Source organism: Mytilus californianus, unplaced genomic scaffold (assembly GCF_021869535.1).
Source record: "Mytilus californianus isolate M0D057914Y unplaced genomic scaffold, xbMytCali1.0.p SCAF_9, whole genome shotgun sequence".
Lineage (NCBI taxonomy): Eukaryota > Metazoa > Mollusca > Bivalvia > Mytilida > Mytilidae > Mytilus > Mytilus californianus.
This window is the reverse complement of record NW_026262745.1, coordinates 9,775,340-9,791,751: the sequence shown is the minus strand read 5'-3', so window position 1 is coordinate 9,791,751 and position 16,412 is coordinate 9,775,340. Positions and strand designations below refer to the sequence as shown.

The 16,412-nt window shown below is 31.5% G+C and overlaps 2 protein-coding genes across 5 annotated transcripts in view; one reads left to right on the top strand and one right to left on the bottom strand.

Moving 5' to 3' along the window:
* LOC127716572 (exocyst complex component 1-like) overlaps nt 1–16,412 on the bottom strand; it is a 98,106-nt gene that overhangs the window by 891 nt on the left and 80,803 nt on the right. For all 4 annotated transcript variants that reach the window (XM_052222801.1, XM_052222800.1, XM_052222802.1 and 1 more), the window contains 6 exons: nt 5,269–5,352; nt 4,452–4,605; nt 4,143–4,163; nt 2,441–2,565; nt 1,855–1,977; nt 1,205–1,276 (listed from right to left, as the gene is read on the bottom strand). In XM_052222801.1, the coding sequence (XP_052078761.1) occupies nt 1,205–1,276; nt 1,855–1,977; nt 2,441–2,565; nt 4,143–4,163; nt 4,452–4,605; nt 5,269–5,352 (579 nt within the window). The remainder of the gene's footprint in view (nt 1–1,204; nt 1,277–1,854; nt 1,978–2,440; nt 2,566–4,142; nt 4,164–4,451; nt 4,606–5,268; nt 5,353–16,412) is intronic.
* LOC127716576 (uncharacterized) overlaps nt 1–16,412 on the top strand; it is a 148,138-nt gene that overhangs the window by 96,580 nt on the left and 35,146 nt on the right. The gene's annotated exons all lie outside the window — the stretch shown is intronic.

Genomic DNA, 16,412 nt, shown 5'->3' with positions numbered 1-16,412 from the left:
TGCATTGATATCTGAAAAAGTAGCAAAAAATGGTTATTTTCATTAAATTATGCAGGTCAAATGATATTAATTGCAATAAAATTAAACTTTTTTCTTTGACTACTCTTTAAACTACAGAGTTGACAAAAGCATCCACTGGAACGACTCTAAACAATGCCATTGACTACAGATCATGGACCAAAAATAAAAATACATCACATCCACATACTTTAATGTTATACCTTTATATATATAAAATCTTATGAATAAACTTTCATAAAATTTCTAAAAAAAAAATCAACATTTGTAAAAAGGCTGAATTTTAATGTTCTGGGTTATATCATTTAAATATCACAATATTTGACAATCTTATCCAAATTGATTCACAATCGTTCTAAAGAAGTAAAACCATAAATATATTTTAAACTTATTTCTTGGTTTTGTGATGAGTATGTGTTGCCTACGTTTTTAAGTGTTGTTTTCTGTGTCTAAATAATGTTCTGTCTTATTTGTTGCTTTGACAATCTTACATTTGTGGCGAACATTTGATATAATTCATGAAGACGTGAATATTGTTAGCAGGTTAAATAAACTGGAAAGAATTTTCTTCCTCATTCTTCATGATTTTCCTCCTCTTTTGTCTTGCATGTTTGGCTTATATTACTTTTTTTTTCTTCTCATTAGTTTAAGTTTAGAGTTTTGATTGTCAAAGTATTTGGGGTTTTTTTTCTTTGCTGATTGTTTGTGTTTTGTTATTTAATCAATTGTCATATTTCTCCCTATTATGTTGCCTTGACAATCTGAATACATGAGACTTATGATTATTATGTCTTTTATTATAGATATGTATGATATCAACAGAGAAAGTTTTAGATATGTTCTATTTTCCCATGTGCCTTGTCACTTTATATTTTCATTTAGACCGAGGAAATATGCTAATGTAGTAATTTAATCCAAAACATTTCATAGATTTTACATAAATCTTCAAAATATTTTTGTGACTGTCTTACATTTATTGATATTTGATATAATTAATCATGAAAAAAAGTTGTCTTTGTGAATTTTTATCTCATCCTAGTTTTTGAACTTTTTTGTCACCTTTAAGGTTTTAGTTTTGAATTTGTATGTTAAAGCATTTGTTCATTTTTGTTCATTTTTCTGCTGATGTTTTATATAATATAATAATATTGTTTTGAATATCTGATTATTAATATATCTCTGTTACCTGTAACAAATTTTCTTCTTCACATAAATGTTTTTCTACTTTTTTGTAAACATGGTCCAAGCCTTTCTTCACCTAAAAAATAATTTGGCATCTTCAAAATTCCATGTTAAAATTCAAATGACCCTCTTAAAAATTACAAGCAATATCATATGTACTAAACCTCAAGGTTTCATCTAGATATTAATATCATGGATTAATCTCTTAAACAAATCTCAAACTGATGATTGACTGGTATAGTCCTGATTTCTACAGACACTTTTAAATTAAAAAAGTTTGTTTAAACTAGTCGTAGATACCTGTAGCAAGATTTGGACACAACTTGTTATTAAGTTTTGCTTTTGAAAACTTTTCCTCTTATTTATATTCCTAACAGTGTACCTATCTTGATCAATCAAAGAATAACAAGCTTAAGACTGCATTGTTATAGGCACATATATACATCGATGTTGGATTGCTGTCTCATTATGTATACTCAAAATTACTTTATTCATTATACCTAAACAAAAACTTCTAGAGCTAGAAAATTTACCCAGTAGTGTAGATAAGGTGGAGGAATTTTGGTACTTATACTACAGTAACTCATCTGACTTTAAAATTTCAAGAATATTTTCTATTTCCTGTTTACTGAGGGCTTACTAGTCTCTCCTTACCTCTTTTCCAGAATATTCCTTGATAACTTTTCTCAGTTCCTGCTTACTGAAAGCTAGCTGGTATCCAACTTCTTCAGGTTTGACACCTGATGCAATTTTACTTTCTACTCCTTCAAAAAATACCTACAAAATATATGTGTAAAAATTTATAAAATCATCTTCAATTCTAATTTCCCAAAATGCATAAAACCTAAATTTTTGTAATCAAAATGATTTGTAGGCAGATTACTTTCAATTACTCCTATTTGACAGCTATTATATAAAATTTCTTACATGAAATTGGTTGGGAATCCTTAAAACAAGGTAACAAGATTTTTTTTTATAAATCCAGAACAAGAGTGCCACTGAATTTTTTTGTAGTATTGTTCATCCTAGTATTTAAGTACAAAACAGTATCCCTTGATAAATTGACAAGATAAAATTAACATTTTGCTGATTGTTGTTCATAACTTAAGTCATTCATTTCATAACTAGGTATCACTGGATGTGGAAATTTGACCCAATACCCAATTCACATGTAAATGTTTTGGGTGTTGTCTCAATGATGTATACCCTATATCTCCTTTGTTCATTACAGTAAAATTACTTGAATTTTCTCCAGTGGTCTACCCAGTAAGTTTGTGGTGTAAACTGATAAGTTGTCTTGATAGACCTGTTTTGCTTCCTTCCTATCTCCATCTAAACAAGGAATCTTTAACTGTGATAACACAGCTTGAAAAGAGAGAAACAGAAATTAGACAGTCCAACAGTAATGTAGCTGCTTGTAGCTATATCAGGAAATTTCCATAAGTTAAAAGACTCCATATCAATAAAGGTAGGTTGAATATTTTTATTTTGAAATATACAGAAAAATAAAAGCATGTATCAAAGCATGAAAATGTTTTCTTATTGTTTTTCAGAGTGATAGACAGCAGAAAAGATAAATGGAAAATGTGTCCCCATGGACACAGATGATGCCCCTGCTTGCATACAACATTATAAAGGGACATAACTCAAAAACAATAAAAGTGACGCTACCCAAATTTGTACTAGATCTGAGTTTTGTGGTAATAAGTATTGTGTATAGGTTTGGCTGGGGCAAACTTATGTAACAGAACAGAAACTAAAAATTTTGCAATTTTTCGATTCATAAAGGGGCATAACTCGATAATGGTTAACACTTGATCTGTGTTTTGTGGTAATGAGCATTGTGTATAAGTTTCATAACATTTGGTTGAGGCAACTTAAGTTAGAGATACGGAAACTAAAAATTTTGTAATTTTTCCATTTATAAAGGAGCATAACTCAAGAATGGTTACAGTGACCCCACCTAAATTCAAACTTGATCTGTGTTTTTTCGTAATAAGCATTGTGTATAAGTTTCATAACATTTAGTAGATGCAAACTTAAGTTAGAGAACGGAAACTAAAAATTTTGTATTTTTTTCATTTATAAAGGGGCATAACTCTAGAACGGTTAGAGTGACGCTACCAAAATTCAAACTTGATCTGTATTTTGTGGTAATAAGCATTGTGTATAAGTTTCATAACATTTGGTTTAGGCAAAATCAATTTAGAGAACTGAAACCAATTTTGGGACATAAGGATGTACGTACGTACGTATAGACGGACAAGGATAAAACTTAATGCCTCCTCCGCTATGCGGGGGCATAAAAATGCACATCTACTCATTTGTAAGTATACACAGACAATATAAAAAACATTAATTCATTTAACCATGTATTATTTAAATTTCCAGGTTTTATATTGAAATCAGGATGCAAGGACCAATTTGAAGTGTTTTAAATTTTGAAGAAAATACACATTCTACTCTCAGTATACTTTTTCCATATACACAATACTTATTAATACATTACACAAAACATTAACATATATTTAGTTTCTATTGAACGTAAAATTTTAATACTGATACCAATAACATCATATTCCTATAACATTTATATGACATAAATTTATCTAATTTAAAGTCTGAAATGTGAAAGGTGCAGATACCGTGACCAGAAAAAAGGTCCAAAACTGCAGAAAATGTAATGCCTTTTGGAAATTCATTTTTAACTTTTTAATATTTGCATGAAGTAAGAAAGATCTAAGCAGTGATTTTGTATGTAAGTTGATTTGTTTTAAACACATGAACATCGCCATTTAGCCATATTTGTATAATAAGTTATTTAAACATGGCTTGTGTAACTGAGCTGCATTGTCTAGTTTTTTCATTGAGTTAAATTAACAATTAAGCAATACTTGTCATGCAGAAAAAGTGTTCTTTCATTTTACATTAAATATACTTACAACCCATGTGATGAAAATTTTCTGAAATAAAAAAAAAGAGACTATGTCTGACCCAGCTTATAAGACTGGTTTTAACCTGGGTTTTTTATATATATATATATGTAACTGTATTTGAACTGTGAAATATTATTTTCGAATTAAGTCTAGGCAGCATTCCTTTTAAAGGAAACATAGTCATTATATAATATAATTTACTTGTGGTCATTAAATGTAGTATGACATCATTCGTTTAATTAATTCGTCAAAGATCCCTGCCCCCTACTAAATAACTGAAAGCTATCATTTTGCATTTAACGATAATATATTTACCTAACATTACAACTTCTCGTGGAGTTTTCCCATGTTCTGTTGATACCCTATCGATTTGTTGAAATACAACTTTAACAAGAGCAGAGTAAGACTTGTCCAGGTGGGTGTGTCTATCTGATCCCTTAAATATACTCTCAGCCTGACTAGCAAACTCCTTTATAAAATAAATACTATTATCATTAACTTATTATATCATTTACTAGAAAACATTAACCTTTGCATTCCAATTTGTTGTGTGCAAAAGAATCATAGGTTTGTCTTTCCTTTTAATTCTAAGACTGTATAGGTTTTAAATCAAGCCAATTTTTTTCATAAACTGTTCTAGTTTAACAAAATTATTAATGTGAGAATCCTGAGCAATTAATCAAAATAAGAGTCATAATGTAAGTATGTGTATCAAATTAACTGTTTTACAGTCTAAATAATATACAGTCTGAAGTGGTTTTGTCACTTCCACTTTTGCTTCGTCCAAAGTTGAATCAACACATGCTTGCTTATACAATAACAAGGTGGTAATTGTTCTCTCTGCATTTATTCTTGAATCAGGAAATTATATTATGTCTAGATGTCTAGTTTTGTTTTATTTGTGTTGTTGGGATTCTGCCTCATTGTTATTTACTCCACATTTCCTTTTATTAATAATATATTGAACTGATGTATTTATAATCATTTAAATAACAGACCTCCTGTATTTATATGCCAAAAGAATTCATCAATACCAATACCATATATGTATGTTTGCCACAAAAAGGATTCTTGTTTTCATTTAACAATCAGAATTGGTAATAAGAAGTATGTACTTCAAAAACAAGCTTACCCCAAAATTGTGTACAAATCCAATGATACCACATCTGCTTTTCTTCTGAACTTTATAATCTTCTATTGCAGCTATTTGATTTTGCTATTAAGTTGAGACAAAAATATAAGTTATGTTAAGTCTGTTCATTATACATTTATACAGTTACATAAATTTTGAACATACAAGTGCTTGGTGGCTTTTTGTTTATATATATAGTTATTTGTGGAATATTTTTGTGGACTACAGTTTGTATTTACCTTAGTATCATATTACTTTTTTAAAAGTTTTATCCTCCATTGAAACAAAAAACAGCACATAAGTCTTACTCTCTTAAATGTAAAAATACTATTTTTTCACTATAACAGAATCATAAACAACTGTCATACAAGTGGAGGTTTAGCGAGCTATAAAACCAGGTTTAACCCACCATCTTTTTCAGAAAATGTCTGTTGTTTTCCAATTTCTTCAAATGGTATGTATAGTTGAGCGTTGGATTCTGTCTGGTTTTATGGACTTTTTTAATTTACCTTGGAATTTGGTATTTTTGTTTATACTTTTGTACTATTTTTATTTCTTAATATAAATGATTTCTTGTTTTTTGTATGCCAAATGCAGGTTTCGTCTACAAAAGACTAACCAGTGACCTATCCTAACATTAAATTTGTGTCCATTTTTACACAATGGCAATAACATATGTATGCAAAAATTTCTGACTTTACATTATATCTTTAACTTTGTTTTTGATAATTGAAAAATAAATTGCACTCCACAAAAAATAAACCCTCAAGTTAGGTTTGTTAATTATACATCATCTTCTAATGTTCACTGTTATGGCAGTTGTAATCTGATTGAAAACAGGTGGAAAAGAAATTACAATAATATATTTAAGATGGTTACTCATATGATTAGCTCATTGTCACCTGAATACATTCTGACGACAGGGAACATGCTAGGGGTAAATGTACTGAAAAAGCCAACTTCCTTTTGGGTTTAGTTCCTGTACAAATAAGATGTGGTACGATTGCCTATGAAACAACTATTCACCAAAGTTTAAATGGAGTGGATGTAAGCAATAATAGGCAATCGTACGACCTTCAACATTGAGAAAAACGCATACTGTATAGTCAGCTATAAAAGGCCAGACATGAATATTATGAAACAATTTACGTAAAACAAATATGACAGACACTGGCTATCAAGACAAAATCAAATCTTTGACTTAAAAGAATAAAAGAGATTCCTTTGGCTTTAAAAAAATTATTCAATCAGATAAAAAGAAGAAATTGTTGATGTATTTACCTGGCCTTGCATTCACTAAAACACAAATTCAAATTTGTGCAATTAAAGATACAGAATAAAATTGACAATAGAAATGGGGAATGTACCAAAGACACAACAACCCGGCCAAAGAGCAAAAAACAGCACAAGGCCACCAATGGGTCTTCAACACAATGAGAACCCGGAGGCAGGCTTCAGCTGGCCCCTAAACAAATAATGTATAATAGTTCAGCAAAAATATACATCAAAATAAAATACGAAACATATATATGAACCAAAATTAAAAAACATACAAGACTAACAAAGGCCAGAGGCTCCTGACTTGGGGCAGGCACAAAAATGTGGCGGGGTTAAACATGTTTTGTGAGATCTCAACCTTCCCCCTGCACCTAAAGCCAATGTGGAATAAACAACCACACAGCAATATCCACAGTAAAACTCAGATTAAAAGAAGTCCGAGTATGATGTTAGAATAAGTAACAGAAGAAACTAAGCAAAATGACAATGATCAACATAAATCAACAAAGGACTACTAGCAGTTACTGACATGCCAGCTCCAGACCTCAATTAAACTGATCAAAGATTATGTCTTCATCATATTAATAAACTGTTAACACAGAGATATGTCTCACCTTTTTGTAATTTCAATAATACAAATCTTGAAATTAAAATAGCAATACTTTAATATGTTAGTTATGTACAAATTCAAAGTCAATGAACCATGACTGAAGGTACATGGCTAAACAATCTCCATGGAAATGAAATGTTCCAATGCTAATTATACAACTGCATACCGAATACCATTGACTTTTCATAAGTCGTTCCCTTTACACAAACCTAAACATAAACATTAACTTGTAAACTATGTAAAAGTTTCGAAGTCAATGAACCATGATGAGGGGTGGGGCTATATCATCTCCATGGAAACGAGACTTGTAAATGCCAATAAACTTGCATACCAAATATCATTGACTTAACATTAGCAGTTCATCTTAAACTGGTCTAATCACAAACTAATATATGTAAACTAAGCAAAAGTTTCAGCGTCAATAGACCATGACTGAGGGGGCCGAGCCAAATAATCTCCATGGAAATGAGTTATGCCAATGCTTATACAACTTCATACCAAATATCATTGACCTACCACTATTAGTTCCCCATAAACTGACCTAATCACAAACTAATACATGAAAACTAAGCAAAAGTTTCAAAGTCAATAGACCATGACTGAGGGGGCTGGGCCAAATAATCTCCATTGTAATGAGATGTGCAAATGCTTATAAAACTGCATACCAAATATCATTGACCTACCACTAGTGGTTACCCATAAACTGACCTAATCACAAACTAATACATGAAAACTAAGAAAAATTTCAAAGTCAATAGACCATAACTGAGGGGGCGGGGCCAAATAATCTGCATGGTAATGAGATATGCCAATGCTAATACAACTGCATACCAAATATCATTGACCTACCACTAGTGGTTCACCATAAACTAGACCTAATCACAAACTAATACATTGTTGACGCCGCCCCTGACGCCGGAAACAGTATACCTTTGTCTCGCTTTTTGACACCGTCAAGGCGAGACAAAAATCAAGCACAAACCCTTCCCGTTAGGGGTTTAGTATCACACCATCATAAAATATACGAGAACATACAGTCCGTGTAACGTAAAAGTTAACAATACGAACGATGCCCGAATCATGTACGGACGATGCCCGAACGATGTACGTACGCTTCCCGAACGGTGTACGAATGCAAACGAAACGCTGACCGAACGTTGTACGGACGCTGACCGAACGTTGTACGGACGCTGACCGAATGATGTACGAACGAAACCATGTACCATAAACCATACCATAAACGATAACATAAGCGCCCTTTTATCGTACATCGTATGGTTTTGCATACATCGTTTCGTTTAGCGTATACCGTATCGTTCAGCGTATATCGTTTCGTTTCGCGTATATCGTATCGTTTAGCGTACATCGTTTCTTGACGTGCATAGTTTCGTTTAGCGTACATGTTTTTCTTTAAATATAAAACATGAATTGTGTTCTGTTAAATCTTTTTATATATCCGGTAGGTGATAATAGGCGTAACATTTAGATTGGATGCATATTTTAGTTTTAATTAATCATTTAGTAAATCATAATTTAATCTGACTCGATGTTGATCCAAAATTATTTACATAAAAAGTTTGAAAAAAAAAACACTGAAATAAATTGAAACAAATTAAAAGATACGATTATGAATTTTGTTAGCCGTGGAAATACGTAGTTGGTGAATGTGCGCGTAAACTACAGTCTGCAGGGTATTCAGACAGTTTTTGAAAATAGTCTAAGGTATTAACTAATCCAGTCGTTATATTAGTACGATCACTACGATCACTCCGAGAAAAGTAGTGGATAGAGGGCGTTGAATTATTCGAGTTAGGTACTAACATTTTTTTTTTTACCTAAATGAACAATTTATTTTAGATGGAATTCGGAATTAATCTAATGTTCTGACAAAAGTATATTCGGGCAGGGACTTTCTATACTTAGTATAGAAAGTCCCTGATTCGGGGTCTTAAGGTTGACCTATTGTTCAAAAGGTTCAATTATTTTTATGTTTTCTCTTCTATCGCATGTATTTTAACATCGACTGAATAAAAGTATATATCGTAATTAAACCATTTTTTTTTTAGATTATAGATATGTTTTTTATTCATCTATCAAATCAGTCGAAAAAAAACAATTTATTCGAGAAATTTCAAATAGAAACAATTACCCGTTATGTGCCTCCAGCGACTTTCTATATTAACTTTAGTATAGAAAGTCCCTGGTGCCATATCAACCCTAAACATAAATCCCTACCAATGTACAAACGATTGTGTATTATTTTTACTACAAATGCACTTTAAACAATCATAAAAAAAGAGCGTGTCCGGCAAATGAAAAATTCTAATTCATAAGTGAAATTATAATTCAACGTTTCATTTTTGTATTTTCAAACAACAAAAAACTAGACCATTTCCCTCTATTCTTTAATTTTCTAAGACCATTGTCCTCTATTCTTTATTTTGCCCGTTATATTCTATTCTTATTTTATATTTGATTGCTTTATTTTCCTGTATCTATATATATATATATATATATATATATATACCTCCTTTATTCGGAGCAACCCCACCCTAAATACACATATGATACACAGTGTCTTTAGGTCATCGCTTGTGCCGTGATACACATGTTTCCATAACAAAAGATATCCTTGTTCATATTTATAACATTTTAAATGTCCTCCTAATAATACATCTAATAGTTGCCACTGGACGTTAAACAGCTAACTATAAATTCATCCGTCATATTTTTAGTTTTGTTATAATGTGTTAATCGAACAGCATAATGAAACAATTGAAGATTTTCACTATTGAAATAATGGGAAATAATTGTAAACAAATCCACTAAATCACATCCATACGACACAAAGTCCAGTCTTTTCACATGTAAATAAATTGTTTTCGTTAATCTATTTCAAACGATTTTAAATCAAACGGTCATTTTACTAATTTGCCAAAAAAAAAAACCAACCAAACAGTTATTTTTATTTCTTTTTTTAAACAGTATTCGAATAAATCATGTTTTATTTATGAAAATTTCGTATTGCTGACGAATGTTAAATATTGATCCCTATAGATTTTCAATTGTTTGGTTGTTGGGTTACTGTCTGATCTCGCAAACCTGACATTTTATGGTCATTATGTTTTGCATCCAATTGCACCAATTTATTAAAAAGATATCAACGTACGAGAGTCGTTACTTTACATAAACTTCTGGTATTTTTTTTTTCTATAACGAAATACGAAACCACTTCTCGCAATTCGCTTTGGAGTATTTGTGCTTCTCTTTTGACAAAATATGGCCTTGTCTCAAAAAACAAAAAAATACAATATAATATAGAGTAATATATAAAACTGGACTAGAGTGAAGAGTTGGAAAGTAGGAATTCCGAATTTTTTTAATTGAAAGTTCTAAATCTTTGTGTATTTTCTGATATATGATTGTACAGAGTCAACAATTTCTTTGTTTTGCTGAAATGAAAGGTCACCGTCACCAGCCAATAGATGCAAAATGGATATAGTTAATCTTTCTAATTTTGAAAAACAATATTTCTCTTACTTCGTTGTGAAAAGGGCACTAAAATAATAGTGAATATCATCCTCAACAGGATGGCCATATAGCTGCATGCGGGATTGGGTTTAATATTAACAAGGTTTAAATCTGAATTTTAAGAACTGCACATATGTCTCAAACGTGTATCAGTGATATTAAGATTTCTATCACCACAACTTAAATTGAATTGCGTACTGTGAATAAATACTCAGTTTACTATTGTTAACAGCAATTTATCACATATAATACCACGTTAACAGTTAGGGTGGCGGTGTTTGACAGTCTGAAGGAGATAGCAACAAGGATTTAATAAGGCAAAGCTTTTGTTGTACTCAATATTACTGAAGTTTTCATTATTATATTTAATAGATATGTATACGAGAAACGATAATGTAGTTGTCTTTTTTTAATTACACATGATCATCTATGATGGGATAAAGTCTAATGAGAGAATTTAACCAGAGACTGAATAACTTAGAATGACCAATTAAAGGTCACTGTACGGCCTTCAACAATGAGCAAAATCCATACAGCATAGTAAGATATAAAAGGCTCCGAAATGACAAATATAAAATACACCCAACGTCTTCTCAGCGGTTGCAAAGTACTTTTTCAAAATCAATTAAGTTTTGAATCAGGATAACAGTCACAACAGTGTACAGTAAATAGCCTTATTAAGAAGGGATATAGGTACGATACTGTTGTCAGGTCATTAAAGATTGCATATTTTAGCTTTAGTATTGATTCACTTATAGGGTCTTTGCATCGGAATTAAACACATATATTCTAAAACCAGTTGTTGGCATGACACGGGTTATGTTCTTCTCATATATTTCATGATAGTATAATACTAAACCCCTAACAGGAGGTATTGTGCCTGATATTCATATGATGAAGACATAATCTTTCAATCAGTTTAATTGAGGTCTGGAGCTGGCTTGTCAGTAACTGCTAGTAGTCTGTTGTTATTTATGTATTATTGTCATTTTGTTTATTTTCTTTTGTTTCCTATTCTGACATCGGACTCGGACTTCTCTTAAACTGAGTTTTACTGTGCGTTCTGTTGTACGATTGTTTTTTTCTACATTGGCTAGAGGTATAGGGGAGGGTTGAGATCTCAAAAAACATGTTTAATCCGTCGCAATTTTGCGCCTGTCCCAAGTCAGGAGCCTCTGCATGGCCTTTGTTAGTCTTGTATGATTTTTAATTTTAGTTTCTTGTGTATAATTCGGAGTTTAGTATGACGTCCACTATCACTGAACTAGTATACTTATTTGTTTAGAGGCCAGCTGAAGGACGCCTCCGGGTGCGGGAGTTGCTCGCTGCATTGGAGACCCATTGGTGGCCTTTGGCTGTTGCTTGCTCTATGATCGGGTTGTTGTCTCTTTGACACATTCCCCATTTCCATTTTCAATGTTATTTCATGTTAAAAGACAATGTCATAATACTATGACAGAGGGGCAGTCAAACTCCTAAGTCGAAAATAAAATGACTACGCCAGGGCTAATAAATAAAAAGACAAACAGACAAATAATAATACAAAAGGCACAACATAGAAAGCTAAAGACTAAGCAACACGAACCCCACCAAAAACTGGGTGTGATCTCAGGTGCCCTGGAAGGGTAAGCAGGTCCTGCTCCACATGTGGCACTCGTCGTGTTGTACATGTTATTACAAACCCGGTAAATAGTCTAATTTGGTAGGTCACATTCGTAGTGAAAAGGGAAGTGGATTGTAGTTATGACATAAGGAACATATCCGATATCATCTGTGAAACGATTATTCCATAACGGTCAACCAACTCATAATGGCGTCCGTAAAATTTACAATAAACAATGTCATTTACACTGTTCAAACATCAACGCACGTCAAACTTTGTACAACATAAAAGCTGACTGGACATTCGTGACAATTTGTCACGCCCTCATGAATTGGCGTACGTCCTATCAAATACCTTCAGAAAGCTTCCATTTAAATTATTTTACACACAAGTAACTGCGTATTTTATTTTCTTAACAAAACAAAAAAAAAGTCAATGTATTTTGCGTTAAATGTGCAATCAAGCCACGGATTCGTAATTTTCAAAAATAGCTCACAAACGGTTGATGAAATTTGGGAAGTCTAAATAGAAATATAACAATTATGTCCAGTGCGCGTTTATAAAACGGGCTCTTTTTGTACATTTTGAGATACTATAAGTACTCGTTTTATGTGTATAGAATTGTAGAGGTCAATTAGACTTTTAATCAGTTGGACTTTCAATTTTGATAAAAAAAATGTGTTGGGTTTTCTTCTTTTCTTTAAATTTACATCATGATTCTTTGATATTTCCCATTATCTTCTGATTTTTTTTAAGATGAATAATATAAAATTTGTATACCAAACATTTACAATTTTACTCTGCGTTTATAAATAGCATTGAACGTACAACATCTTATAAACGATAAACATTGATAGAGGTAAATGAGCCACTCTTTCTCAGGTTGAGATGGAATATGTTCGTTATTTGATTCAATGAGTTAAATAATCCATACCCCCTGAATATCTTTTCATGACAAGCACGAAAAATGGCGAAACTGAACTTCCAACAGCGGGCGATGATTTCTAATTATACAATATTCTTGCGATGGATTTTTTAAATGCAATGTTGAACTTATTAATTTAGACATTTCTTATACGAATTACTTCTTTGTTTCATGAAGACCCGAGAAGTCAAATGAAATATCATAAGGGTAATTGTTTCATGATATATTTCAGCTATCATTTGTGACTTTCAGCAAGTTGCATTCCCTGTTGACTATATTGAACAATGCACAATAACGAATTAACATATACGTTTATACATGAGCTTAAGAATGATCGAATGGACTAATTTTATTTTTATCTACTGTACCCACTTATCAATCGATGGGCATTTAATTCCTTTTTCAAATTACTTAATCGAATATGAAGTCACATGCACAAAGAAGTTTGTCTGACGTGAAAACACGTAGTCCCATATCTCACGGCTACATGGACACACACAGTGTACTAGTCTTCACAACATTTTAATGTTTGAAACTACGTTTTCAGAAGAATGAAATTTATAAGTTTTAACTATACATTACAATAAGCATATCTAAAAGTAAGTCGACACGCAGCTCATTTTATGAAGGAATGTCAAACTGCCACTACTGCTAGTTTGTACTTTATTGTCGGAGGAAAACTGATTCAAAATAAGGGAGCTAAGATTTGATTTTTAGGGGGGGGGAGGCTAGAGTGAAATTTGAAAAAGGCATGACAGGAGTTTTGAAAAAAAAGGCAGGATGGGCAACTTGCCAAAAAGAAAAGGCAGGATGATAATTTATTTAAAACAAGTCAGGATAAATTAATAACTAATTTGAGTTCTATTTTAATATCATCTGAGCAAGAACTACAGGAGAATAGCATGTGTCTTGTTAGGACTAAAATCAATAAGCCAATCTTTAGACCATGCTGAGATTTGTTCTAAGTCGCTATTTAAGACATCTTCTATCGTGTAAGGACTATTACTTGAATAAGAAAGGGATGTTTCATCAGCACACAATCGAGTTAGACTTATCAAATTACAAGCTATGTCATTTACATGAATAAGGAATTATCACAGTAGGGGACCTAATACAGAGCCTTGTGCACTCCTGCATTAGTATTCTCAAAAGGCAAATATAAACTTTAAAAAAAACTGCTTTCTTGTCTATTTGAAATATTATAACTAATTAAGTGATTAAATACGTTTTTAAGTACATTTTTTTAAATACTTTGCTGATAATAATGTGATTGGTCTATAATTGGAAATCAGTTCTCCGATTTTGAATATATATATATATATGCGCCAAGTCAACACATTTTAAAAGAATTTTTTTACATAAAGCACAAATAAATTTACATACATTGTCAGATCAAAATATCTTAAAAACCCCAGTCCAGTGATACCGTGTATATTCTACTGACTAAACCATATCGATAGTTTTACATTCGTACTTGTTACGTAATAAGATGGTTTATTCCTTGAATGCCAACATCCTTTGATCTACCGACAATTTACCTGTAAAATTATGTTGGCGTTCAAGGAATAGGTGTAAGTAGTTATCACAACAAAAGTGCATGCTTAGCAAAACAATCATACTAATTAAACAGATAGGTAAATTACAGGTAGCTAAATCTAGTTCATGTTTGTCAAGTTGTTGAAAATCATTTTTTGCTGTTACTGCACAAATATGGATTCTCTTAAAATGAAACTTTGAAACGTGTTGCATTACAAAGTTAACATGTGCATATTTTCAAAAATTCCAGTGTGCACAAATTATACATTAGACTCTTTGGACTTTGATGTTGCTTTTCAATATTTCTATAGTTGTGTGTGCTGTAATACTCTCCTATATTACTTGATGCAATTTCTTGAAACTTTGTATCTCGTGTAAGATTACTATGTGTTATTAGGGCCCCCGCCTAGTGGCGGTGGGCCTATTGTAATCAGTCCGTCCGTCCGTAACAAATTGTATCCGTTCTATATATAGAGAACCGTTATGATTTCAAAGTTTATACTTGACATGTATATCAACCAACACCAGAGGGTGCGTCATAATGTATGTACAACTTCCCAGGTCAAAAGGTCAAGGTCAAAAACTTTGGTTTCAGTTGACAACCCCATGTCCTATGGTAAAGATCGTGTCCACTCTATATCTTGAGAACGGTTTTGATTTCAAAGTTTATACTTGTATATTAACAAACACTAAAGGGTGTGTCATAATGTATGTACAACTTTTTAGGTCAAAGGTCCGTCCGTCTTTCTGAAAAAAAATCACTCACAGCACATAACAAGACTATGTAATAACTTGAAAAAGTGCTTCATATCAGCCTATCCATACACATTTTTTAGTTTGTAATAATTGTATTTAACTAAAATTTCTTATATGTCTTATGTTATTAAAAAATGCCATTCCCAAAATACCTTTTTTTTTTTTTAAAAAGTAATAAAAATCTTTTAATTTTCTTTATTTCTTTAAAATTCATAATAATTTTAACCCCAAAATCTACTATTTTTTCTTATCAAAAAGTGATAAAATGTTTCAATTTTATCAAGTTCACTAATTATTTTTAACAGTTTAATACTTATAAAAACATTTTAATAGTTATAAAAACACCTCTTGTTATTATATAAACATCTATTGAAATATTTTTGTTGGCGTTCAAGGAATAGGTAACATATAAAATGTTGGCATTCGAGGAAGACATCAATAAGATCTGTGTCCAGGTAAAAAAATAACCAGCAGGTGGTATATATTCTAAAATGTTTAGCGCCTTCCATTATACATCTGACGATGACATTTAGCTTTAGGGCCATTCTGTTTTCACAAAGAAAAAACTAAAATTTAAAAATTTTATAAACATAAAATTCTGTTGAAAAATCAATTTATAGGTAAACTGATCAGCATAACGTCCTCGAAATTTCTTGTTCAGACCCAGGGACACAGATGTCCGAATGAGTAAGAATAAACTAAATTTTTAAACAATTATATAAAGTTAAATGTACCACAAGGACATTTTGATAGTATAATTAGAGGTTTTCTTTTGTATTTTCTATGTTCTGGAAACTTCAACATCCCATCAAAAATACTTAAATTAAAGTCATAAGTTTCATAAATTAAATGTTATTTTTTTAAATATAATTTGCACATTGTACCTATTGTTTTCGTATATTTAT